The 27,934-nt window shown below is 51.0% G+C and overlaps 1 protein-coding gene across 1 annotated transcript; it reads right to left on the reverse strand.

The window, feature by feature from the left end:
* Window positions 1-819: 819 nt before the first annotated feature.
* Window positions 820-24,999, reverse strand: NT5C1A (5'-nucleotidase, cytosolic IA). The gene is made up of 6 exons (XM_055402918.2): window positions 24,697-24,999; window positions 17,083-17,250; window positions 15,896-16,025; window positions 14,322-14,444; window positions 11,829-12,013; window positions 820-10,260 (listed from the first exon to the last, which is right to left on the reverse strand). The coding sequence occupies exons 1-6, from the start codon at window positions 24,820-24,822 to the stop codon at window positions 9,895-9,897; spliced, it is 1,098 nt and encodes a 365-aa protein (XP_055258893.1). The 5' UTR covers window positions 24,823-24,999; the 3' UTR covers window positions 820-9,894.
* Between the last annotated feature and the right edge of the window lie 2,935 nt (window positions 25,000-27,934).

Raw genomic sequence — 27,934 nt, forward strand, 5'->3', positions numbered from 1 at the left:
AAAACCGAAGCTGAAGATGCTCTGTTGGGCTATGGGGGAAAGAAGCGTGGACCTAAATACTGTTCAAGGGAGGAAGTGATCTGTCCCTCGATACACAGAGTTTTGAGGGAGCCTAGTTGAGGAAGTTGTGTTTGAGATGAGCCTGGACGGGCCCTCAGCAGAGGGAGGTAAAGGAGAGTGCAGGAGAAATGAGGGTGGTGGCTGGAATGGAAGAGAGGGACCCTAGGTTGGCGGGCTGTGGACGGGGGGCCGAGGTGCTGGAGGAGAGATGGGTGGGGCCGAGGAAGGAAGTCCCTCCCTTCCTTCTTCAGCTCACAAGCTCTCTTAGCTCCTCTTCTTCCTCCCACTCCGTCCCCCTCCCTGCCCCTTGGTAGTTTCAGATGGGGATATTGGGTCCACGCCAAGAACACTGCTGGAGGAAGCTGGCCTTCTGATGGGCTCACACAATCTCCCCTCAAGTTGGCATTCAAGTCAGTGGGGAGAGTCCATGGAACGGCACTGATGCTCAAGGACGGAACTGACTCCAGGCCTGCTGACTCCATGGGTCCTCACTGGCATTTCTTCGTTTAATCTTTTAAAAACGTTGGCTGCACTGGGTCTTCTTGCAGAGCGCAGGCTCTCTAGCTGTGGTGTGTGGGCTTCGTTGCTCCGAGCAGCATGTGGAATCTTAGTTCCTGACCAGGGATTGAGCCTGCATCCCCTATACTGGAAGGCAGATTTTTTACCACTGGGTCACCAGGGGAGTCCCTCTATTGGCATTCCTTGAAGGGACTCTGAGCCAGTTGGTGAGTACAATCGTGAGGGGGCGACAAGAAGACAACGTAAGTTTATTTTAAAAGTCCTCTGTTTATTTGAATGGCTTTTAAGAAGCAGAAGGCCAGATTGTAACACTAGGAGGAGGACGAGCAGGAGCAGTGAGAGGAACCCATGCCAACAAGCACACAGCACCCGTTCTTGCATGACTGGGTAACTGCTACAGAGCCAGGCAGGGCTGGGGCCTGCGGAGGGCTGAGGGCAGACCACCGAGGGGCATGCTGGGAAAAGTGGTAGTGGCCTCCCCCCAGGCCAGGGAAGTCCCACAGGTGAAGAAACACAGGCTCCACCTGTCTAAGGAGGCACTTACGGGTCTACCATGGGAAGTAACCAAGAGAAGCTAGGTTATAGGAAGGCCAGGGCAGTCCATGTTTGCAAGAGACTGAAGTAGACCTATCATAAAACAAATGGTATAAAACAGGGCTTCTGACAGGTAGACACAAGCCCATGTGTAGAGGTTTCATTTTAAATCTTCTTCTAAATTGGGGGTAACAAGATGCTTGTAAGTAGAAATTAGAACTTCAGGATACGGGTTTCCCTGGTGGCTTGAATGGTAAAGAACTTGCCTGCAACACAGGAGACCTGGGTTCGATCCTTGTATGGGGAAGATCCCCTGGAGTAGGAAACAGCAACCCATTCCAGTACGCTTGTCTGGTGAATTCCATGGACAGAGGAGCCGAGCAGGCTACAGTCCCTAGGGTCAGAGTTGGACACGACTGGATGACTAACAGTTCTACCAGAATATAAGGATATGTGTGTGTGTGACCTAAGTTGCTTCAGTTGTGTCTGACTCTGTGTGACCCTATGGAATGGAGCCTGCCAGGCTCCTCTGTCCATGGATTCTTCAGGCAAGAGTACTGGAGTGGTTTGCCATGCCCTCCTCCATGGGATCTTCCTGATCCAGAATCAAACCTGAGTCTTTTAAGTCTCCTGCATTAGGCAGGTGGGTTCTTTACCACTAGCGCTACCTGGGAAGCCCAGAGATATGTGTACTGTTAATAAAGGAGTTTATATGTACACGGTTTAAAACACACAAAGGTATGAACCAGGTTACCTCCAGGGTCTCTTAAAGATCCAAAGCTCTGTGAGTCTGAGTATTATATCTTCACACTCTTAATTACTCATTTCTAAAAAACCCAATTCACCAAGCCTGGGTCAGAGGGTGCAAACTGGAAACTCAAAGGCCGGATTTGGCCTGTAAGATGTGTTTCATTTGGCACACACAGTGTTTTCTAAATTCATAATAGCTGCCAACATTTAAAAGTCCAAATTTCTAGCTTCTCTTGGAAAATGGGGAGGAATATTTGGCAGCAGCAGCCCACATTCCCACACAGCAGCGACCATGTCAGACAACAGTGCCTGAGTTCCCCATTTTGCTACAGTCCTTGCCTGATCCTCTTGCTCATTCACGTCTCCTGCCTGGCCCTTGGAGGCATCAGAGTCTGTGGCCTGGCCCAGACGTCCAGTCTATGGTGATCTCATCATTTTCTATCTGATGCAGCTACAGGCCCAACCTTGAGGCTTCTACCCTAATTCCAGAGCAGACCCATCTTAACAGTTGGCCCATGAAGATGTATTCACCTGCAGGCCCGGAGTGTGGAAGTCAGGGTTTCTGTCTGCAGAATTTTGGTTTGTGACCAAAAAGTTGCCAGCCATATTTCATTTTCATAAACTGAATCCAAAGCCCTCTTGGGGAATGACCCATCAGATACTTCCTGATCAAGGCCAAGGGTAAGTCCCTTCTGGATCAGACCAGAACACCCAAGTGGAGGACAGTCCCAGTCTAGGCCAGGCTGGACCAGGAGGGCAGGGAAGAAGGCAGCTTTCCTAGTTATGGCCATGAGATGACCAGGGGAGCTGGGTACTGTTAGCAGCTTTTATAGATGCCTAGGAGGTATCACTCACAGTGTGAATGGCTCCATCTGCATTTGTGCAGTGCACAATCTGCCCGACTGTACATGTTGGCCTCGGGACTGTCAAGAGAAGGGAAGAAATAAATGTAGATGGTGAGGCAGGTGCACTCAGAAGAGATTCTACCACTTTGTCTCTAAGGCTGCAGGGATGAAGGGTGGGAGCCAGACGGTGAGGAGCCAAGACCTTGTTGGCCAGAGGATAGAAGCTGGAGAAACAGATAAGGGGCCTGGCCTCAGAGGGCTCCACACTGCACATGTGCAAAGGCCCATGAGATGATAGGAAGAGCCAGGACTAGTCCCAGGAAGCAGGGCTGGCCATCGGTGTACCCAGGACCCTTGGTTAACAGAGATAACCAGCCTGTACACACACACACACATTCAGTCATTAGCAGAATTATCTGCCCCATTATACACACCCACGAAACATTATACAAACCCACAAAACCACAACATGTACAAAAAGCATGCACATGTGCAGCTTTTGTCCTGTTGCACATATTCATAAGTGTGTCCATACACACCGTCACAGTGGTTGTTGGTAAGAGCAGCTCATCACAAAGGTATGTTTTACGAACATCTTCAAAGCACCCAAAGTCCTTTTTGACTATGCTACCTGCAGGAGTCCAGCACAGCACCAAGTAACACGGAAGGAGAGAAAAGTAATCAGCGAAGAAAACCGGAAACTACGGCCAGCAGCAGAGTGTTGGCCTGCAGTGCCCCCTACTGGTAGGAGGGGCATTTGTACTTTGCTTGAAGACTGAAACCTGAGACACTGCTTCTCAGGCACCTCTTTTATTTTTTTAAAATTATTTTATTTCCATTTTGGCTGCACCAGGTCTTCTCTAGTTGTGGAGAGTGGGTGATACTCTCTAGTTGTGATGTGCCAGCTTCTTATCGTGGTGGCTCCTCTTGTTGCAGAGCACAGGCTCTAGGGCACGCAAGCTCAGTAGCTGCAGCCCGCAGGCTTTAGAGCACAGGCTCAATAGTTGTGGCCCATGGGCTTAGGTGACCCACAGCATGTGGAATCTTCCCAGACCAAGGATCGAACCTGTGTCCCCTTCACTGGCAGGCAGATTCTTAACCACTGGATCAACGGAGAAGTCCTCAGGCACCCCTTCTAAGGAAGCCGCCAACGTAGGATGCCATTCTCTGTCCTCTCCCTCCTCTCACCTAATCAGGTGAGACCCTGGCATCCTCAGAGTTGCAGCACAGCATCAGCGAACGAACATTCAGGGCCTTGCACACCCCCCTGGAGAGCAATATCCACCATCAATGGGGATGGAAAAACAGGTTTTTCATCTTTCGTGTCAACTCCAGCCCACCAGTGGTGGCTGCCTAGAATGCTGGGTTGAGAAGGATTCTGAAGCCAGGTCTGCGCTTAGCATTGAAGGGTATCCTTCTACTATGCAACAGTGCCAGCAATCATGGCAGTAAGTAGGACCATTTCTACATTTGCCATTCCCTAATCTCCAGATTTCTCCACAATTTGATCCACAATTCCAGTATGAGGGTATGTACGTCTATTACTCTCTCACAACCACAAGAAAGCTGTCATTCCAGCTTTCACCTGAGTTTTATCTTACTTGATCAGTAACTTCTGAGCCAGCTGAAATTCTCCCTGGAATCCTCTTTGTGAAGAGCTATTTCTTGCTTCCACAGGCAGCATGTAGATGACTCGTTAGATCCAGGTCCTAAGTTAACAGGGGGCACTTCACTTTATCCCAAACTAATACTGACCTAAGACCCATCTATCTACCAGCACTTATCACTTCTCAAGAAACTCCTCAGGGGCAAACACAAGCTGAGAACCACACGGCTGTGCTGAGCAGATACTAGCTAGACAGCTGGGCTCAGTGTTAGCCGGGGGTCCCACTCCCTGCCCCTCACCCAGCACTCAAATCATGTGTGCATCGAAATTCCAAATTACAATGAAAACAGACCTTGAAATCTTCAGTCCTCAGATGCTAAGGGCCTACTGTGTTTAGCATCAAGATTCTCAGTGCCTACAATCCCTGACGAGGCCCACAGATGGGCACAGAACCCGCTCCTGCTGCCCCCCTCTGCAACCTAGCCAGCCTCTACCTCTGAATGCTTAGGTGGATGGAAGCTGGTCTCTCCCACTGAGGAGTGGGCCAGGGATGTTTGCCTTAACCCAGGGGTCAGCAAACTCTTTCCACAAAGAGCCAGAGCTCCTTGGTTTCGGTTGAAGCAATTCAACTCTCTTGCTATAGTTCAAATGCCGAAGACATATGTAAACAAATGGGCATGGCTATATTGCAATAAAATTTCTTTACAAAAACAGGTGGTAGGTGGAGAAAGAAATGGCAACCCACTCCACTGTTCTTGCCTGGAAAATCTCATGGACAGAGGATCCTGGTGGGTTACAGTCCATGGAGTGACAAAAAAAGAGTCAGACGTGACTGAGGGGAGAAAATAATCCCAGGAAAGTTGAGGCACTTGCCAAAGGCCCCTCTAGAGCCTGGAGCCGCAACTACTGAGCCCACCTGCTGCAACAACTGAAGCCGGCACTCACCCTAGAGCCTCTGCTCCGCAACAAGAGAAGCCACCACAATGAGAAGTCCACACCTCACCACTAAGGAGTAGCCCCTGCTTGCCGCAGCTAGAGAAAAGCCCACGTAGCAGCGAAGACCTTGCACAGCCAAAAATAAAGAAAATCATTAAAAGGAAAAACAGGTGGGCCAGATTTGGCCCATGATGCCACAGTTTGCCAAACCCAGCATCAGCCCGAACATACGGAGTTCCACAGAACATGGGGGTGTGTGGAGGTGCTTCAGAAGGTCTGCAAATGTTTGATTCTAGCTTAAATTCCTCTTCACTGTTTGGGAAGCTGCAACAGAGATGTACCCACTCAAGTCTATTGTGGCATTCTGCCAGGCAGGAAGTCAATATGTTCAATAGACTGTCCGGTGTTAAGAAGCGTCACATCTATGCACGTGGATGGGCCATTTGGCAGAAGAGTTAAGAGCCTGATTCCCAGCATCAGACAGACATGAGCTCGAGTTCTCCTGCTGCCACTTCCCAGCTGTGTGACTTTGGACAACTCACTTTACCTCTCTAAGCCAGCAGAGCTGGGAGACCACCAGAGTGGACACTGGCCATCCATTATGCTGGCACAGACTCCCACAGCCCCTTTCTGCTGAAACGTGAGAAGATAGAGGGGCCAGGGCAGCTGAGGCAACGGGGAGGGGGCACTCAGGGGCTCAGAACAATGCTATTTATAACTGTCATGGAGGCATTTCAGTATTATAAGCACCAGTTTGGCTGGACTGGTGCACACCAGTTGAATGTCATTATAATGCTGAATCCACCTTGGATTTAGACTTCTTTCTGATTTCAACTTCCTCTGGCATCTTCTGCTACATGCCCATCGCTCTGACTGGGTTTTCAGAAAGCAGAGAGGACTGTTTTGCAGTGACCTTGGAAGCCTCAGTGCGTAGTAACAGGGCTTCTGTTTTACTAAGTGGCAGTTTCCACTGGGTCTGGGACTTGGTTGGTAAGTATTTCCTGGGACATGTTCTGCAGGAGTGCCATGCTTTTGGTTAGAAGTTGTGTCCTCTCTGCTCCATCGCTGCAGTCCTTGGCTGGGCCAGGGGCTCTGGTGCTTGTATGGCTTTTTAATTTGCCTCAGTTCAGTTCAGTCGCTCAGTCGGGTCTGACTGTTTGCAACCCCATGGGCTGCAGCACACCAGGCTTCCCTGTCCATCACCAACTCCCAGAGCTTGCTCAATTACATGTCCATCGAGTCAGTGATGCCATCCAACCATCTCATCCTCTGTCGTCCCCTTCTCCTCCTGCCTTCAATTTTGTCCAGCATCAGGGTCTTTTTCAATGAGTCAACTCATCACATGAGGTAGCCAAAGTACTGGAGTTTCAGCTTCAGTATCAGTCCTTCCAATGAACACCCAGGACTGATTTCCTTTAGAATGGACTGGTTGGATCTCCTTGCAGTCCAAGGGACTCTCAAGAGTCTTCTCCAACACCACAGTTCAAAAGCATCAATTCTTTGGCGCTCAGCTTTCTTTATTCCAATTCTCACATCCATACATGACTACTGGAAAAACCATAGCTTTGGCTAGATGAACAATTGTTGGCAAAGTAATGTTGCTGCTTTTTAATATGCTGTCTAGGTTAGTCAAAGCTTTTCTTCCAATAAGCAAACATCTTTTAATTTCATGGCTGCAGTTACCATCTGCAGTGATTTTGGAGCCCAAGAAAATAAAAGTCTGTCACTGTTTCCATTGTTTCCCCATTTATTTGCCATGAAGTGATGGGACCGGACATTGTTTTTGGAATGGGACTGGATTTTCGTTTTTTGAATCTTTTTAAGCTAGCTTTCTTCACTGTCCTCTTTCACATTCACTTTTAATTTGCCTGCTGACACAATAAACAGTCCTCTCCCCAGCACACCTCCTCACCACTTGAAACAATCAGAAGGTGTGTCTGGCAGCTGCCTCAGCCTGCCCCCAGGACTTCTGGCCTTTTATTGCAGCCACTGAAAGCGCTTCTCCAGGCCTGAAATGCTCATTTATGGTTTCAATTATAGAATCTGGACCCTCGTGTCTCTCATTGCCCCGGGCTGTCCAAGTCTGTTCACAGCGCTCCAGTGAAATAGATAGCTTTTAGCACACCTTATCTTTCTGCTTTCCACATCATGTCTTCCTGCTTCCCGAGAGCCCTGGAAGAACCAGCCCTGTAATCATGAGGCCCTAGAGGCAGGACCTCTTGGTCTCTGAGCCCCTGGGGGGTATCTTCCTTGGTGACATCTGGTGCTGCCCTCGGAGCACACGTGTCCACCCTGGTCACTCAGCCTAGTCCAAGCAGTGAGCCTCGGTTGTGCCCAGACTCTCAGGCTTCTTATGGCTACCAGCTGGCTCTGAGAGCCCCGGAGGCTCATCTGAGCGGTGGTTCTGACCCCAGAGGGAGGCAAGGCAGAAGGCCTTGGTGTGGTTCGGCCAAGATCGAGGGTGACTGGGGTTGAGCTCCTCCTCTCACTTCCTTTTCATCTCCTCAAGGCGTCTCGCAGTATCTCTGGCTGGGCTGAGAGCTTCGGCAGAGGAAAGAGCTCCAAACCAGGTCCTCTGACCGGAGGCCTGGAAGGATCTGTTGGCTGGAAGGATCCTGGCTGTGGATGGGAATGACCTTGTGCAAGGACATCCTTATCACTTGCCCATTCCCTGATAAAGTGTCAGCAGCGCTGCCTCAGCATCCCTCCACTCCCCATCCCCGGCCCAGCCTCACTCCTCCTCGCCACAGTCAGCCTGCTGGCTGCTCCAGCACTGAGAGGCACAGCCGAGCCCAGGACTCTTCTCACACTAACCGTTGCTCATTTCCAGAGCCAGCTCAGTCTTCTCAATTTGTTCTCCATCCTGGGTTATTTTTTCTGACTCTGCTACTATGCCCTACACTGCCCAGAACCTGGGCCATTTGGACCCTGGGCTGAGTCCTCAAAGGACAGGCTCCACATTGCCCATCACTCCTTTCCCTGCCCCCCAGAGGCATTCCAGCTCCCCTGCACACACCTCCAATAACACCTTTGGCATTCTTCATAAAGTGGTTGCTCACAGCTGGGATTCCCGCTGGGGAGCTAGACAATCAGTCCCCACCACTGATGTCTGCTTACCCCTTTGGATCTTCCTGTGGAATTAATCACTGGAGCTCCCACCTTCTCTCCAGAGACAGCCAAGCTTGTCAGCAAAGGAAGAGGCTGATCCATCAAGCAATGAGAGTTCTCCCCTGCAAGTGGTGACAAAGGTGCTGCAGGGGCTCCTGCAAGTTCACCAGTCACCTCATCCTGGAGTCCCTTGCACAGCATCTTTAGAGACAAAGAGTTCACCACCTCCACTCAGAATCCCGTTGCTGGAGAATCTGGCTAGTGCACATTTCAGCTCCTTCTTCACTAATCAGTCATGGCCCAAACCAGACCTCTTCACACTTTCTACGTCACCTTCCCTCGTGCTAATCCTGGATTGACCTCCCACTTCAGTCATTGAGCTTTCTTCCCTGCGTTTGAGCTCACAACGGTAAACACCAGTTCTCCACTTCTTCCTCCACAAACAGGGCTGCTTGGCAGCAGAGCAGGATACAATCATTGAGGGAGTAAGGGCTGAGAAGAGGGAGTTGGCAGGGAGGAACAAATTAAATTTGGCTAAAAAGCAAAAGCAAAGGAAGCACTGGTCAGGCAGTGCCCCCTGCTGGCCATAGGAGAGTTTGCATGCAGGTTAAACACTCCCTCACTCCTTCCACAAACTCCTGCACCTGGCTGCTGACCCTTGATGACTCATGGGATTGCAGGAAGCAGACAGGTCATCTAGTCCAGTGGTTCCCAAATGTGTAAAACTGTAGGGAAATGGCTGTGGCTGATTGTGCATCTTTCCCATTTGACAAAGGCCTCTGGGCTGAGGAGCCAGCAGGGGCTGAAATCCAGCCTATATCCTGCTAACCAAGCTGTGTACCCCAGTGTGGTCTGGGTCAGTTCACAGGAACAGTTCTCTGCTCATAATTCATTCCAAAGACCTCATCCTTCTATAACTTGTACAAAAGCGCCATATATATCAGGAGCAGCCCTGGCACACAGTGCTTCCTTCAAAGAGGGCAATCTTATAAAAACCAAGCTTCTTTAACTAAAGGAGAGTTTGAAGACCACCTAGAAGATGGGGAAACTGACTCATCAAGCAGTGAGTGTTCTCCCCTGGGAAATGGTGACAAAGGGGCTGCAGGGGCTCCTGCAAGGATGGCGTGTTCACCAGTGCACCTCAGGGGGAGGTCACCTCATCCTAGAGTCCATGCCAAGACAGAGCTTAGAAGCCAGATCCCATTTGTTTGTACTACACTGAGCTAGTTTCAGAAGCCCCCCTTGAGGCATCGTGGCTGCTCTGACTCTCCCACCCTCAGTCTCATCAACTTCCCCTTGAAACTCAGCTACTCTGCACAGTCTTACTTTCTGAGCCAGGATCATGGCACAGTGTTTGCCTAAAAGGAGGGCTGGTGAGGATGCTGGCTCTGTCTGCACAGTTTCCTACAGGAACCTCACTCCCAGGGATGAGAGCAGACATGCAGAAGGGCAGAGAGGTGAGGAACCAGAAGGGTCCATCGGGTGACATCTGTGACAGGGAACCATGCCTGTGGGTCAGCGAGGCTGGTGGCTCAGCTACTGCGCAGGAGGGGCCTGCTTCGTAGGTGAGGTCCGCCGGGATGTCTGAGCCACGCCGTAAGGCACATGGGCGGCCACCGTGCCCATCTCTTGAGCCCCAGCCACGTGGAACATCTGGTCGTCAAAGAAGATATGTGGGCGGATCTTCTCCAGAAGGGGGCCCTTGGGTGCTCCTGCAAGGAACAGGGCCTCATCTGTCTCTAGGCCCCAGCTGCGCAGGGTCTTGAGAGCCCGGGCCCCAGAGCTGGCTGCACTGCGTGCTGTCACCAGGTAGGTGCGAATCGGACACTCCAGTCGCAGGCCCTTGGAGTAGAACTTCTTCTGCAATCTCCCCAGCGCCTCCAGGAAGCCCTTTAAGGGGCCCTACAAAAAGGCAAAGGAACACTGTGAGCTTACCCATCTTCCAAACACTTACCCCCTCACCAGCTGGGCTCCTCCCTACAGCACTAAGATCTTGCTGTTTGTGGTTGGAGTGTTTTTCAGGATCCTTATTAATCTCTCAGTTCTGCTCTGCCTGCTTGGGCCACTGCATGCATCAGTTGGATTATAGGTACCCACCGCATTCTAGGTGTCCACACTGCTGTGATTGAAAACACATACCTGTGTCAGAAGAAACAAACCTGGGCCCCTGCTACTATACCAGCCCACCAGGTATATGGGTGTCTGTCCTACAGCTCTGTAAGTGTGACTTTTGTGCTCATCAGCAGGGAGGAGATTAAAAATATTTAGTAACTATGGCATGGGCACCCTTCAAACAGAATGGATTCTAGTTGCAAACTGCTGGGACAGACAGACCAATGTATCACTGCCCAGTATTGACCCTGCTCCTGGGGCACATGGGTGTCTCAGAGTGTCGTGCTCCAGTTTTGTAGGATCAGGGAAAGGATCAGGAAAGGTGGGCTTCTAATCTTGGAGACCCCTCACTTGCTGGGTCACCTGGAGAAAGCAGAGGTCTCCTGGGGCTCTGCCTCCCACTTAGTGTAAAAAAAAAAAAAGGAAAAACTGTTCTGCTCTGGATTCCCAAGGATTTAGGAAGAAACCAACAAGAAAGGAAGTGAAATGAACACTCAGGGGTCATAGCCAAGCCAGCTGAGCTCTTGGAGAGAGGGGCTTTGGGGTTATTGAGCATCCAGATTTTTGTTAAAAGCATAGACAGGAGCTCCCCAAGAGCTGGAGAATCCCAGTAGCTCCAACCCCAGGGGATTTCCACCAGCTCTAGGTCGTGCTCTGCTCTCAGAGAAACTCTGAGTAGTTTGAGGGTGAGTGAGGATCCCCGAGCCCCTGGCCAATGGAAGGAAGACAGAAAGTGAGAAGGGCTGATATGGCCCAGAGCATACAGGCTGCCCCAGACCCCACACTAGCTGGATCTACCTGCCCCGAGGAGGGGTACTTGTCCAGCTCTTCCTTTCCTCCAGTGAGGGAATTGGGGGTTTCTTGAGTGGACAGGACCCCGCTCAGAGGGGTGGGGGAATCTCAGAGAGGGAAGGGCTGCTTCAGAGAGAGAGGATAAGGCATTCAGAGAGGGATGGGGACTTCAGAGAAGGGATGGAGTCCCAGAAAGAAGATAGAGGCCTTCAGAGAGGGGATGGGAATTTAGGAGGAGGATGGGGCTCCAGGGAGGGGACGGAGACCGCATAAAGGAGCTGCAAAGAAGAGGCAGGGGCTTCAGAGAGCAGTGTCAAGAGAGAATGGGGCTTCAAAGGGGGTAGGAATGTCATGAGAGGGGTGGGGGCGCAGAGAAGAGGGAGAAGCTCACTGCGGAGAGCCAGGGGTCAAGGTGAGAGAAAGGAGCGCTGGAGGCCTGGGGAGGGGCCCTGGCTGGATTCCGGGCTGAGCTTGGGGTTTGGGTCTGGGTTGGAAGCTCCAGCCAAGGGCAGGTCCTGGGGCACTTCCTTGCTCCACCCAGGGGTTCCAAGGAGTGTGTGGAGTACCTGAGCCAAAGGCTTGTTCTCGTGGGCCTTTTCGTGTTCAAAGAACCTGTCCAGCCCATGGGCCTTCACGATGCGCTCTGACTCGTCTGAGAAAAGCACAGCATCCCCATCGAAGGCCACGCGCAGCTGACTCTGGGACACAGCCACGTCCCTGCTGGGGCTGAAGATGGTGGCCGCTGCGATCCCTGCATGGAGAGAGGCAAAACTGTCCGCCCTCGTCTGGGTAATAGGCGCCCCGACACCCGCCTCAGCTGCCTGGGGGGCCAGGAGAGGGCTATCTCACCCTGTCCCTGCCCCACCCACCTCACCCAGGACTCAGGGCCCAGCAAATGAGGGCCAATATTCAGAATATTACAAAATAGGCCAGTAAGAGTGGACAGTAGAGGGAGTTCCCTATCAGTCCAGTGGTTAAGACTCCACGCTTCCAATGTAAGGGACGCAGGTTTGATCCTCAGTTGAGGAACTAAGATCCCACATGCTACATGAAGTGAGGCCCAAAAGAAAAAACAGTGGACAGTGGCTTTACCTCTGAGTAGGGCTCTGAGGACTCCAGCCTAAGCCAGGGTTTCCCCTTCAGTTGCTGCTTTGAGGGAAGGTCTGAGGGGAGGGGCTCCCAGCAAACAGGAGGGCACTTGGAAGGCACAGGGCAGGAGCTATTAATATTTATCAATCAGTATGGGGGGAATTTCAATACTTTAGCAAGGCCATATTAGTACAGACAGTTGAACATCAGTCCTGAGTAGAAGGCAGGGCCCCCCAAGCCACCACTGTCCTTCCTGGGGCTCCTCACAGGCCCCTGATGTGGATCTACAGGAAGGATCCCTGACCCTGGCTGGGCCTCAGCTACTCTCTTACTGTTGGTTCCTGCAAGTCCCTCATCCTCTCTAGACCCAGATAAAATTAAGGATGCTTCAGCTCTGTCCCGGGATCCCAGGCTTCAGTCTGGGGTGAGGGCACTGTGGGCACCCCCTAGTCTGCAGCCAGGTATGCCCTACTCCCTGGTGGCTCAGATGGTAAACAATCTGCCTGCAATGCAGGAGACCTCGGTTTGATCCCTGGGTCGGGAAGACCCCTTGGAAAAGCAAATGGCAACCCACTCCAATATTCTTGCTTGGGAAATCCCATGGACAGAGGAGCCGGCAGGCTACAATGCAAGAATAGGACACGACTTAGCAGGTAAACCACCCCCATATGCCCTACTCAGGGCTGCCTGGTCTTTAAAGTTTCCCTGGGGTGACATGAGTGGCCATGGGAGGCAGCATGTGACTCTGTGTACAGACTCTGGACTTCTCCATGGGGTCCAATATGCCTGTTGCGGACCCTAGCTCCAGACTAGAGCTCACTGGATGACAGAGAGCAGTTTCAGGAGGCTGGAGACCTGGGCAGTGTGCTCAGCCCATCCTTGATTCTTGACCTCTCCAAAGGCCACGTCAGCCCTGTTCTTTGGGGATCTAGGATCCTTAGGCCTGGGCAGAGGCAGAGCTTTGGGAGGAGTGAGCAATGCCAGCTTCACCTCACCTTCACTAAGCCTGAGGATGCTATAAGCAAGCTCAGGCCCTGGACATCAGGCCAGGTTCCTTCTCAGCTTTGCCAGTGCTAGAGCCAGGATGAACCAGAATCATCTGATCTTGAGCGGGGCCTCCCTCCTGACTATGCCCTGCTCCTCAGCCTGGGCTTAACTTAAAGACATATAGAGGGACTCAGGCAGGACAGTGCCAAGGTCCCAACCAGAGGGTGTGACATCTGTCTAGGAAAATGGGTTCTGCTTTGGGCTTAAAGAAAGCCTCTTGGAGCCCCAAGCAGCTCAGGTGAGTAGGCCTCAGCAGGGACAGAGGCCAGGCTTCTAGGTAGGAGATAGCATGAGAGAGGAAGAGGTAAGTGAGCACATTGTTGGCTGCAAAGCAAACTTATAGTACACACAATACTATATATAAGATAGAGAGCCAACAAGGACCTACTGTATCGCACAGGGAACTCTATTCAATATTCTGTGATAACCTCTATGAGAAAAGATCTAAAAAAGAATGAATACATGTATAACTGACTCACTTCGCTATACACTTCGCTGGACAAGTACTGATCTCCTTCCTCACTGGCCCAGAGAGGGACAGAGGCTGCCCATGGTACACTGGAATCAGAACTCCTACTGACCCGGAGGATTTTTTTTAGAAGGGAATAGCTTTCTGGGCTGTAAAGAGGGTTCCCACAGAAACTGATGGCTGGGTGATATGGATGAGTAAAAGCATCCTTGACAGGGTAGGGCAGGAGGTGGGAGAGGGAACTAGATGGGCAATGAGTGAAACAGATGGAACCTTGTTCTCGGGGTTTACAGGACAGGCCATAGGAATTAAGGAAGGTACTGCCCTTCCAGTTACCATGGCAACCCCTAGCGCCTGCTCAGAGCTTTAGGACCGGGCTGCCCATCTCTGAGACTGGCTCCCCACACTCCTCTTTGCCAGATCCCCCACACTCTCCCTCTCCAGCTTATCTCACCTTCATCAATGGCTTCCTGCACTTTTTCTGCATCAGCCGACAGGTAGAGGTTGGTGTGATAGGCCTTGAGGTAGCAGATGGGGCTGTTGCCGCCTGTCATGCAGAACCTCTCGATGAACAGGTCTGGGGAGGAGGTAGAGAGGAGCCAGGTGATGTCTGGGTCAACCCTCAGCACCTCAGAGTAGTCCCTCCGTGTCCAATGGATGCCATCTTGGTTCTGAGTGGTGGTGGGGCAGCAGAGTGATTCTCTGAGCGACTTTAGGCCAGCGTTCCCCCTCTTTGAGCCCCCCATCCTTCACTCATGAAATGGGGATGGCCACATCTCTGAAGGGGCCGCCTGGCTCAGAGTAACATCCCCTTGTCAGGGAACCACAGTACTGCAAAGGCAGGTCCCCAGCCATGTGATTCGCGGTCGATCCTTCCTGATGGTAGTTGATTGTATAGGGAGGGGTAGGCACCTGCCTCAAGCTGGGCCAGTCAGATTCTCTTCCAGCCTGGGCCAATAGTCACCTGGTACCCATGTCTGTGCAGGCTGTAAAACTTTGCTTGTCAGTCAACAGCTGCTGCTCTGAACCCATGGAGTTACCCCATCATTGTCCCAGCCCCTCACATAGGAAGACCCACCATGGAAGGGCACAGCAGGGGTCCCTCAGGACCCTGCCTCAGCACCATAGGTGCTGTCCATCCTGACTCCCCGGAGCTTGTGTCACAAAGTGGGTAAATATTTTGAATACCACCCCTGCTTCCAACAGTTTGAAATTAGGATTAAAACAGTGCCAACTGGTTCTCTCGATTGCTGAAAACAAGGACTCGTAAACTTATAAATTTGGGCCATATTCAAGAAAAGCAAAGAAACATAGTTTGGAGAAAGAGAAAAAGAGACAACAAAGAAAAAAAAAGAATGGATTTGCTGAGAGAAGCAGAAATCAGGGCTCTTGTGGTCCAGAGAGAAAAAGAGCCCTGGAGAGATTACCAGTACTTGGATACAGGCCCTTTGGGCTCAATTTTACTTCCTGCCCTGTGGTTCCAAGAGGCACTCCAATAACCTAGTAGGAAATCATTCTCTTCAGCTAAGGCTGGCTCTAGAGCGTCCATTACTTTCAACCAAGAGTTTGGACTAAGACACAAAGTCCCTTTACTCTGACGACTGCACCTGCCTCCTGCAACAGTCCCGTAAGACCTGTCAGCTCCACTGCAAAGAGAAACTGAGGCACGGATGCAGTAAGTATCCTTTCGGATCGCATAAGAAGTGGAGCCTGCACGAGGATGTGCTGGAGCTGGCTTGTACCAGCTTGCAAAGGACAGATGTTAAACATTCAGGGATTTTGGAGCCAGTTAGATTGTTCAGTTATTGATAGCTTGACATCAGCCACGATGGGAGTATTAACACCCTGAAAATGGCAACACTATGATCAGAATTTGGGGAGGGGTTGTTTTGTTTTTTGAAAGAGCTTATTTACAAGCACCCCACTTGGCTGAAGATGCCAGTGGGTATACCTGCACCCTGCAGAGGTGTGATGCCAGCCCTGGGTGTCCGCTAGGGATCATGTCATGGCCAAAGGTGTTGTGATTACCATAGTGGTTGATGCTGTTGATGAGACGGACACCCACTTGAGCGTGGTTGTTGGTCACCAGGACGATGTCGAAGAGGTCCTCGCTCTCAGGGTACAGCTCCCGCAGCCGCCTGTTCACAGCCTCCAGAGCCTGGATGGGAGAGTGGGTCCTAGGGCTCAGACCCCCAGGGACTGATGCCTGGTGTTAGGAGCCAGCATTGTGGGTGTGGGGTGGGCTGGGATCCAATGCTGGGAGGGGAGGGGAAGTCAGGGGCTGGGCTCGAGGCCAGATCAGTGGACATGGACTATCACCTCCTAATCTCTGTCCCTGTATGGGTTGATTATCGCCCATACAATAATGTAAATTATTAGATTTTAACGCCTCACTAAAAGGGTGACTGGAAGTTGAAATTCAGCTCAGGTTCCACGAACTAAGCTGGTTATCTGAAGTGGGGCTGTATTCGTCCAGGGGATGGGGAGGACTCTTCTTTCCACAATGGCTGTCCGCTTGCCAAGTCACGCTTCTGTGGGGTAGCACTGCCCTGAGGGGACCCTTTTCCTTTACTCAAACCCCTATGTGAATGACCCCTATGCGAATGCTTTTCTTTTTTTTTTTTAAATAAGAAGTAATTAAGATTTCTTTAAATAAGTGAAAGCAAATTCAGTAGATAATAGTAAATACAAAATTTAAAATAACTCAGTGTATTAGACCAAGGTATTTTTCAGTTACATTATTATGTTCTTCTCTAAATAGTTACTCTGTAATAAAAGACAGTGTTCTTTGGGGGACTTCCCTGGTGGTCCAGTGGTTAAGACTCCGGGCTCCCAATGCAGGGGGCCCAGATTTGATCCCTGGACAGGAAACTAAATCCCACATGTGACAAGTAAGAGTTCGCATGCCACAGTTAAGACCCAGTGTAGCCAAATAAATAAAGATCAAAACAACAACAACAGTGTTCCTTGGATGAATACTACGTCTGAAATTATAACAAGATTTGCAGCAGAATATACTTCTTTATACACTTCTTTTTTCATGTTTTTTCTATTATGGTTTATCACAGGGTATTGAATATAGTTCCCTGTGCTATATAGTAGGACCTTGTTTATCCATCCTAAATGTAATCTACCAACCCCAAACTCCCTATGGGAGGGCTTTTAGCTAATGCCCGTGAAGGTTCCACATGGCCAGTGGAGGGACTGCCCCTCACCTTCACGAAGGGGAAGGCTGGTCCAGGGCTGAAGGGCTCGTTCTCGTGCTCCAGCTGGTAGCGCACGTATTCCTCCACGCCCTGCTCCGTGTAGATCCGCTGCTCCTCGTCCATGCGGAACAGGGCTCGGGAGGACACAGCAATGGTGACGGCATTCTGAGGCTTGGGCTGCAGGGATGCGGGAGAAGGGGTCGACCCTCAGACTTCCCTGAGGCAGGTCTCATGTACCAGCCCTTCTGGGAACCGGGGACAGGGAGAGGTCCCAGGCCCGGCCTCTGCCCTAAGGAGCCCAGTCTTGGGCAGGGGCAGACCTAGATCAGGATCCCCACTGTGAAGGACCCAGCTGGGACTGGGGGGAAACGATGGCTCCCCGTGGAGGAGGACAGTCTGGTGGGAGGCACATGTCCTCTGGGAGTTTGCAGTCTAGCCGGCCATCTGGACATGACAGAAAAATGAATACAGTGTAAGCAGCCAAAGTATGATTGATGCTCAAGATGGTCTTCAGAAGGTTTCCATTATAAAATGGGAGCTACATGCCCTTGGGAAGAAATGGCGCCCAGAAGCATGACAATTATAGAAGAAAATCCGTCTCCAGCCTAGATCTTTCTCCTGAGCTGCAGACTGTCATTTCTAACTGCCCAGTTGGAGTCTCATCATGCCCAAGGCTGACTTCCCAAGGACAGCGATCTGTCCACCCTCGAGCTTCATCCCCCGCCCTCTTCCTCACTTCTGTGCTCTGCACCACCAGCCACTCGTCTCCCGGCCCAGAGCCCAGAAGTCAACCTCAAGCCTTCCCTCTTCCTCCACTCCCTTCCCCCATCAATCAGTCACCAAAACCTATCCACTCTACTAGAATCCATCCACTTCTTCCTGTCTTCCCTACCATGGGCCAGCCATCACCATCTCTTATTCCCTCCAATATGTGGTCCATATTGTTGTCAGGGAATTTTTCTCAAATTCAGATCTGATCATGCCCACCCCGTTCAGTGGTGCCCTCTGTGTGGTAAAGAACCTGCCTGCCAACGCAGAAGACATAAGAGACACAGGTTCAATCCCTGGGTTGGGACGATCCCCTGGAGGAGGGCATGGCAACCCACTCCAGTATTCTTGCCTGGAGAATCCCATGGACAGAGGAGCCTGGTGGGCTACAGTCCATGGGGTCACACAGAGTCAGACACAAGTGAAGTGACTTCACATACATGCACACACTGTCACCAAATTCTTCTCACACTCTGATCAGCAGCCTTGAGGATGGAGTAGGAAGCCCTTCATGACAGACTCCTACCTCTGTCTCTTCTCTTACCTTCTCATTACCCTGATTTGCTCTATCTGACCTTTCTCATGTCTGAGCACATCTTCCCCCGCCCCTTCTCTGAACTTTTACACTGGATGTTTCCTCTGCCTGATTTGCTCTTTCCCTGACTCCCCATCCAGCCAACTTCTACTCAACCCTGAGGTCTCAAACTACATGTCTTCCTTACAAAACTGTCCCTTATTCCTAGTAATGGGTTTGCTACATTTCCTACCAATTTCTTTTTTAGTAAAATTTTAGTAAATTTAGTGAATTTCTTCCTTTTATTATAATTCATTGATGTAGGTCCTTGACACTAAGGAAATGCTGAATCTCTTGGACTTTAGTACAATCTGCCGGTCACTCAGCCTACAGTTGGGATGAATTTCAAAACACCATGTGGAGCCGTTTGAATCTTTCTGCTCTGCTGTAATATTTTCAATAAACCTCTGATAACAACAACTATATATATTCATGTATGTTAATATACATAATTGCTTATTTGTTGCCGTTTAGTCGTTAGGCCGTGTCTGACTCTTTTGCGACCTCAAGGACTGTAATCCACAAGACTCCTGTGTCCATAGGATTTCCCAGGCAAGAGTACTGGAGTGGGTTACCATTTCCTACTCGAGGGGCTCTTCCTGACCCCAGGAACCAAACCTGAGTTTCTTGCATTGGCAGGTGGATTCTTTACCACTGAGCCACCAGGGAAGCACAATTGCTTGTTTAACTATTTCCATTTCTAGGCAGAGTTCTAAAAGCAGGAACCATGCTTAAGTTCTGAAGGAGCAGGAACCAGAGTTACCTCGTTAATTTATTGTATCTCCAGCCCTCCAAACTATGCTTAGCACATAGCAGGTGCTCAGTATTTAATGTCTCTGAACTTTTAAGCAATTTATTTTAATGAAAGACAATATTTGCCATAATAAATTTAACAAGAACCAGAAACTCCACTGCAGTGCCCTTATCTGTTCAAATAGCTTGAAATACAGTAGGTGCTCAAAGAATACTGTTTGAGTTGATGTAGATTTGACAAACATTTATTATTGTTTCTTTGTGCCAAGTACCTGGGCTCTGCCTGAGGATGGTCCTGGTAGAGACTGGGCTCCTACCCTGAGAGTCAGAAGCTGGTGGGGGAGATAGATGGGTAAACAGAGGTGCAAAAGGGCCTGAAATGAATGCGAGAACCAGGTGAAAGCAAAGTTCAGAGGAAGCTGCTATGGGAGAGGTGGTGTCTCAGCAAAGCCTTGAAGGAGGAGTGGGGTGAAGGAAGGCATGAGGAGATGTGAACACACGCCGTGTCTTCACAAAGGTGAGCAGAGCCCTGTGCTTGGGGGTAGAGTGTAGCTGAGCCCAGAAGAGTAGGCAGGTGCCAGATGCCAGAAGGCCTTCTTTCAGGGGCCCATGAGGGTCTCAGAACTCCTTCAGCACCACCCGTGGAATAGGGAGAGGGGAATGCCACCATAGGCAGCAGCTGGACCCTGCATAATCCCTGGGGAGGATGAGAATGCAGGTCCCTAAGGGACTCACAGTTGTCTAGAGATGTCACCACATCTCTGTGACTTGAACAATCCTGGGACCATGGTTCCCATTTGACAGATGAGGAAACAGGGACTCAAGTTGGGGGCAAGGCTCATAAATGGACCTTGCATTATGGCCTGCTCCTAACAGCCCTGCTGGCCACACAGTCAATCCCATTTTCTCTCTCTGGAGTCAAGCCTGGGTCCCAATCAGTTGACAACACTGAGTGATGACCATGTGACAGGCACTGTGGGGGGGACCATACAGATGTGATCCGCGCCCCCAGGGAGCTTATGATCTATCCCCAAGGCAGAGGTCCACGCCTCCTTTAGAGGAACACTGTCCAACAGACCTCTCTGTGAAAATGGAAATGTCCAGTGCCGTCCTTGTGACTGTATGTGGCTAGGGAGCCACTTGAAATGCAGCCAGTGAGAAGGAGGAACTGAATTTTTAATTGCATGTAATTTTAATCAGTTTAAACTTAAGTAGCCATAGTGGCTAATGAAGCTTTAGAACCTCAAAGTAGGAACAGAAGACCAGAGTCCCCAGACTCATGAGGCAGACCTCAGTTTGCATTTGACTTTTACCCCAGTCAAGACAGTGTGTGGGGCCAGCAAGGCAAGTCTAAGGTGTTGGCAGGACAGGTGACCGTCCTCTGGGGCTCAGCTCAATAACTCTTTCAGCTGCCAGCCACCCCCAGTGTCTGTGTGTCCTTGGGCTGGGTACCTCCCAACCCTCTCAGCCACTGTGAGCCTTCAAGGAAGAAAGATAAAAATTAAAGAAAAGAGGTGATAGAGGGATGGCCTGGGATGGTAAGGGTACAGTTGTGGAGTGGGGAGACCCGTTCTCATAAACCCAGGAGGTCTGCTGGCCTTCAAGGCAGGAGCTGAGCTTGCCTCACCCCCTGGACTTACTGCCCCAGGGACCGGCCCATCACCCCTTCAAGGACAGAGAGCCAGCTGCCCTCCCAGCCCCTTCAGGCAGGTTCCCAAGCTGCCGCTCCAGCCCAGGCAGCCAGCCAAGGTCTCGCTCCTCACTTTCTGTCCCACAGTCCCTGCCAGACTGCTGTGTCCTGGGTCTTCTCCGGCTGACCTGCCCAGATCCCATCGCATCCCACCTCTGGCCATTGCAAGAAAAAGATCCCAGCTGCCTCAGTCCCAGGAGTCTCCACTTCCTTCTTTGACAGATGAGGAAAGAGGCCCAGAGACAGGCAGAGTATTACTCAAGGTCATCCAGCAAAGCCACAGCAGAGCCAGGATAAGATCCTAAGCCTCTGGCCTCTGTCCACACAGCAGCAGCACCCCCCTCTACTCCCCTCCTCAATCACTCCTGGAAGACCCCAACCCCTGCTCCTTCAGCACTGTCCTGGATGCTTCCCTACCCACCTGCCCTCCCTTTCCAGATCTGGGGGGACTGGTGAGGGGCACCATGCCTTCTGATGGAGGTTTCTAAGGGTAGGACTCTTTACCCCCAAAATGGAGAGTCCAAGGATGGGACCCTGCTCTCCTGCTTAGCCTGCTCTGACTCTATACAAGTGAGAAGGAGTCTAAAGGCCTAGAGGGCCTTAGCTGTTGTGGGAAGTTCAGATCCCAGCTGGGAGAGAGGAGCAACCTGTCCAGGCTCCAGGCAGAGCTGAAAGAACAGGGGAAAGGGCCTGCTCAGAGCTGGGGAGAAGCCAAGCACCTAGAGATGTCCTTGGACCTTGCTGCAGAGGGAGGCCACCCTGTCACGAGCCATCAGATGTACCTAGGGGCAGTCCCTCCAGAAATCAGGAAGAAGTCCAGACACCGGACTGAACCGTGGATCAGAAAGACCCTCTACACCAGACCAAGGTCTCGGTCTAGGAGCTCTGGACTCCAAGAAGCCAGGTCCCTCCAGCTCTCTCGTCTTTCACTGGAGTAGTGTTGGGGGACCAGCTGGTTACTCCCGCTTCAGGGACAAGGATGGAGGCATCATGCAGGGCAACCTGGCCCCACCTGCCTGCCAGAGGAGCTCGCATTGAGTCCCTGGGATTTTGCCTGTTGGGCCCAAGGTAGGAACACAGCCACAAACTGCTGTTTCTAGAAGGACTTAGAGACAGAAGAACTGGAGGAGAGGGGAACAAGACAGCTCTGGACTGAGGAATTCCTCTGACCTCTTGAGGTGAGGGCCTCATATAGACCTTCGGGTTAACTATTTCACTCTGGAGCCCAGGGATGAGAATAAGCCTAGGCCAGACCAGCGTGGGGCCCAGGAGGCCCAAAGCCCCCAAAATAGCCTGTGGGGGGAGGGTTTCCCACAGAAAGGACTAGGGGCAAGGAAGCCACCAGTCTCCTTGCCTCCCAGAGAACAACAAGGCCCAGGGACTGACAAGAGGTCAAAACTGACGACTGGGCCTGAGCTCCCCGAGGGAACGGACTGGTGTGCTCCACTCACCAGGCTAGTCTCCATCCCCTTCTTTCCATCCCTCAGGCTGCGACATAAGTCCAGCTTCCTCCCCAGGCAGGAACCAGAGCCTCTTCACTGCTCTGCCTGTTACCAGGCACACCCTCTTCAAGCCATCCACAAACACAGCCTCACTTTAGCAAAGTGACCTTGCTAAAATGAAAACGAACCAAGTTAATCCCTTGTTAAAAGTCCTGTAGTAGCTCATAATAGTTTTCATACTTGTTTAAAAAGTAGGTTGACATTTGATGCAAATAAACTTTTTTAGGGGAGCCCCAATATGTAAACCATATAGTACCATATTTTATTGGTATAAATTCATACCATGAATTCAATAGGGCTTTCCTGATAGCTCAGTTGGTAAAGAATCTGCCTGCAATGCAGGAGGCCCTGGTTCAATTCCTGGGTCAGGAAGATCCCCTGGAGAAGGGATAGGCTACTCACTCCAGTGTTCTTGGGCTTCCCTGGTGGCTCAGCTGGTAAAGAATCCACCTGCAATGTGGGAGACCTGGGTTTGATCCCTGGGTTGGGAAGATCCCCTGGAGGAGAGAAAGGCTACTCATTCCGGTATTCTGGCTCTGGCCTGGAGAATTTCAGTCTATGGGGTACAGTCTATGGGGTCGCAAAGAGTTGGTCATGACTGAGCGACTTTCACTTTCACACACATGAATTCAAATGTACTATGTATTCAGATTTTCATGGTATATTTATATTTAATGTCCACCAATGAATACAGGAGACCAGTGAGAATTTAAACTTCATCATCTAGTCAGTTTGTTTCTATTTCAATTTGCTGGGTTTTGCACAGCATTGAGAAAGTCCTGATTCATACCAATAAGTGGCTGCGAATGGTAAAAAGGCTTTTTTGTTTTGTTCTATTTTAAACTACAAGCCTCAGGAAACTCAAGCACAATTGTCAGCATCTCACCATACTCTTCTGTTAAAACAGATCACCATAAAAGCTTTATTCTGAGGTCTGCTAAAAAGGATAATCGACCTGTAGCAAAACACACTGGCAGTCTCCAAGGTGCTAAAATGTCCAACAACACATTTGAGTGAGCTGAGTTTTATCACATATTTTTACTTTTGTAAAACATAATTTGAGGAAGAAAGAAAATGAATTGTCTTCATCTGTGAGCAGGCACCCTGAAACATGGGTCTTCATGGAGCCCAATTTTAAGACCTCTAACCCCACTGAATAAAATGGACTTTTTAATGTGGCACTCAAGGCCCTCTGTGGGTCTCTGGCATCTTCCCAACTCCTCTCCTAAAGATCCTGCATTTCATTTTCTGACTCAGTTTCAAAGACATCGACCATGTGTCTTTTGCTCATCCTGTTTCCCTGTCTGGGAAGGTCCACCTGCTCAGGCTTTAAGATCGGCTCAAACCAAGCCACCTCTACAAGACTTCCTGAGTTGGCTGTCACTGCCTCCCTTATGCTCCCACTGCCAAGGTTTTCACCTGGGCATTCACTATATCTAGGGTCTCTGTGAGCTCCTGGGGCAGGGACTCAGCCTAATTCATCTCTCAATCCGCAATGCTGAGCAGGACTGGAGGTGCAGCAGGGAATGACTGTTGACAAGGTGGGCCTCATGGGAGGGGTCTTTGGAAGGAAGCAGAAGGGTGCTTTAAGGTCAGTTTGGAGCTCTTTGGAGGATGCTCTGAGCCAGCTTCCATCCTCCATCCCCTTCCCAAGCTCTGAGATCGGGGAAGTTGGAGTAAGCAAGGCCCAGGAACCAAGGGGAGATGAGACTCCTCCTCTGTGTGAGTCCTGGAGGGCTGAGGCGACCACCTAGGTAGCAGAAACGCTGATGCCAGCGAGGGCTATCCTGTGAGGGGATCAGAGCCCGGAGCTGGGGCACAGTCCAGCGCTGGGACCCCAGAGCCAGGGACGCAGAGCCCTAAGCTCAGAGCGCAGATTCCAGTGCAGCTCCCTTCTCTTAAAACGAGGGAGCCGGGCACCCCAAGCCGGAGCCCGAGCCCTGTGCGCAGGATAGCAGAAACCGGAGCGCGCAGCAAGGAGCCGGGTTTTCAGAGTCCGGTTACCTGAGCCCCGGCGCTTCTGCAGGCGCCGCTGACCGGCTTTGCCAACAAGTGCTGCCCCAGTGCCCCCGGCTGGGCCGCGGTCCGGAGCTGGGCCCTGATGACAGCATGGGGGAGGAGGATCCTGGCGTGGAACCGGAGTCCCAAGATAAAAAAACACCCGACCAGAGCTCTCAAAATAAAACGGAGCCTGTGCCAACGGCCTGGCATATGCTGGAGATGAGGAACTGCGTCCCTTCTCGGAGGGGCACCACGGGTCCCTCTCCGAAGGGCTGACGACCCCTCCGAGAGTGACCCTCACCCTGCCCTGCCCCATACCCATGCCCTGGTCTTACCGATTTGGGTTTCTTCTGGGGCGCGAGGTTGTCATAGAAAGTCTTGGCTTCCTCCCAGGGCGGCGCCGCGGCGGTCTCTGCTCCCGGCCCGGGCTCGCGGGGCTCCCGGGGCTCCCCGGGTTCCATGCTCGGCTCTGACCCGGCCTGGCCGGAGCAGGCGGCTGCGGAGAGCGGAGCCGGCGGGACTGGGCTGCGGGAGGAGGGAGGCGCGTCCCGGGCGTGGAAAGGGGGCGGGCAGCGGCGGGAGAGTGCGCGTGCGGCCGGCGGGAGGGAGGGCAGCGCGCGGGGTGCTCAGCCCGACCAGTCGACTGGCAGTCGGTGTGTAGCTGCTGTTGCTGGTGGAGTTATATTTCGGGACACTGAGCTCTCCTTCCCCGACCGCCCCACGCCTAATGAGGGTTTAGACCCTTCGCCTCGCAGGACTGGGCCTGAAACCAGGCCTTCTGTATACTGAGGTTTCGGGATTGCGGGGATCCTGTTCTTCGCAGGCGGTCAACGGCACCGAAAGAAGGGGAAGCCTATTTTTTTTTAAACCCAGGGTGGTGATCCACAAAGGAGAAAATGAAATTCTAGCCCCCCCCAAAAAATTAAAAAGCTATTCGCCCCCCCGCCCCCACTGTCTTTCCTCTCTGACGCCAGGACCCTGGAACCCTGAGCAATGTTTCCTCGGATCCTAGTCAACTTCGCGGAGGGACAGGAGGTGGTGGATGGACAGCTCCTTCCAGCAGGATGGACAGTTCCTGCTAGAGCAGGAACCTGCTTCTAGCGGGGGCCGCATTGGAAGGCCCAGGCCGTCAGCTCCGCCCCAACAAGGCGGAGGGACCCTTGAAGTCGGTGGCAACACCAGGCTCCCCTTGGCGGGGCTGGGAACCCAGACCAGACATCGATGGCCAGCAGGGGGCGCACCCTCCCAGGTCCCACCGGCTGAGCTTGGTTAGTGACCGGCCTTAAAGTGGTGAGATGGAAAGAGAAAAAAAGCCTAGGAATCCAAGAGTCTTGGACCACCGTCCTGGAGTTCTAGAGCATCGTCCTCCTTGGTGCAGAGCCCGAGGTGCAGACACTGAGCCACTCATTCCAAGGCACGGGTTAGGAAGCGAACAAGGGACATCTCTGTGTGTGTCTAAAAGAGAGCAAAGGTGGATGGGGGCGGCAGGAGAAAAATACTGGCTTAGCTTGGAGGAAGTATGACTGGGAGAGGGTACAGAATGCAGGGGTCTGCCCACCCTCCATCATGATCTGGGAGGAACCAACCAAACTGCATGGGAGGAAGGGAGAAATACAGTAAGTCCTCTGCATACAAACGAATTCCGTTCCAAGAATACACTTGTAAGTTCAATCTGTTTGTAAGTCCAACAAAGTTAGCCTAGGTACCCAACTAACACAATCGGCTATATAGCACTGTATTATAATATGTTTATAATATATTTCACATAAATATTACATATAAAACAAACACAAAAAATGAAAGAAATATTTTTAATCTTACAATACAGTACTTTGGAAAAGTACAGCAGTACCAGCTACATCATCACTGCTTCCGGCCATTCTGGGCTTGAAATAGAGATACTGTACCATTGTGCTCTATACAAAAGCACAACCATTTGCACAGGAGGCACCCATGTGACAAGATACACTGGACACATGAACTAACTGACACGATTGGATAGGTGATTGTACGTTCACATCTTTGTTCATAACTTGAAGGTTTGTATGTAGGGGACTTACTGTAATCAAAACAAAACATTTTAAGATTGAGGGAAGCATGTTTAGAGTTGTCTTTCTCCACTCATGGTAGATTGTTCCCATAAATGGCCCCAAACTCTCTCCCATCCTGCTTGCCCTTTGGCAGTGTGATTTGAACATTCCTCCCTTCCAGAGGTGGCACTGAATCTGAGTCGACCCAGTGTCTTGCTTTGACTAATAGAGTGCTGTAGAAGTGATGTGCGGTTTCCAAGCTTAAGCCTTAAGAGCCCTTGCAGATCTTTTTTATGCCCTCTTGGGAGCCAGTTACAATGTAAAGAAATCTGGAAAGGTCACATGCAGAAGCAGTGAGGCCCTGGAGGATCAGAAGCCAGTGATTTCTCAGGCAGCTGTCAGCTGCAGACATATGAATGAGACCATCTTAACAGTTCCAGTCGCAGCCCATCTCCTAGTGGGATGCTGTGGGATGAGTGACCCCAGCTGTGGGATGAGTAACCCCAGCCAATAGCTTGTGAAGCAACAAAACCTCCCAGCTGAGCCCAACCAAGCCACAGAATCATGAAAAATGATACATTTTTGTTGTTTCCAGCATTAAGTTTTGAGGTGTCTTGCTACACAACAATAAATACTGAAATTCTAGGAAGGGATCCATTATTCTCAGGTGCCTCATGGAGGAGGAGAATGTATAGTCGTTATTGGCTGGCAGTGAGTACCTGATGCAAAGGTGAAGCATTCCCTTGCTGTCTAGTGACCTTTGACTTGTGTAGCCTGGGTTGAAAGGAAAGATCTGAGCCAATCAGATTTCTCTTCCTCGGGAAGTGGGAACTGGGAAATAGAGGCTGGATAGTCAACCATAGGAAAAGAAGCTAAGAATACTACAAAATATAGTTGGCTTCTAAGACACCTAGATGGGCTTTAGCAAGCTGTAGTTATGTAGTTACGTGCAACATAAAGCGAACAGGAGGCAAAAACTCTGTGAACAGATTGAGCCCATCAGGATATAAAGATGGAAGCAATGTGCAGAAGGCAGCAGAGACTCCATGAAAGAGAAACCATGCTACCCTCAGAGGGAGCTACTTCTGGTCCTGACAATTTCCCAAGTCCTAACTTAAAGCCTGGCTATAGTGCCCAGCTCTAAATTTCCATGAGATTCTCCACATCACTTCTACAAATGCTCCTCAGAAGTTGGTGGCTATTGGACTTGCTGACTAGCATCCTTTCCCATTCTCTTCTTCTAGTAACAGGCCCTGCCTCCCTGGTCACAGCAATAGGCATGCGACGTAGACCTGCCCAGTGGGAGAACCCTATTTCCCTGGACACAGTGATTGAGCCAGGATGGGCACATGACCTCAGCTGCACCACTCACTCTCCTATACTCTTATATACAGGTGCTGGGAGATTTGCCTCTGTCTTCTCCAGGGTTATTAATTTGGGACAATGTGAGCCGAGAACCCATCTTTTCCTGTGGCAGGTGAAAACAGGAAAAGTCCATCTAGGGAGGACTCAGGATTCTACCTGAACTGCTCCCCTGTGGGCT

The sequence above is a fragment of the Moschus berezovskii genome, chromosome 4 (genome assembly GCF_049115385.1).
Source record: "Moschus berezovskii isolate FMDL1 chromosome 4, NW_MosBer_1.0, whole genome shotgun sequence".
Classification (NCBI taxonomy): domain Eukaryota; kingdom Metazoa; phylum Chordata; class Mammalia; order Artiodactyla; family Moschidae; genus Moschus; species Moschus berezovskii.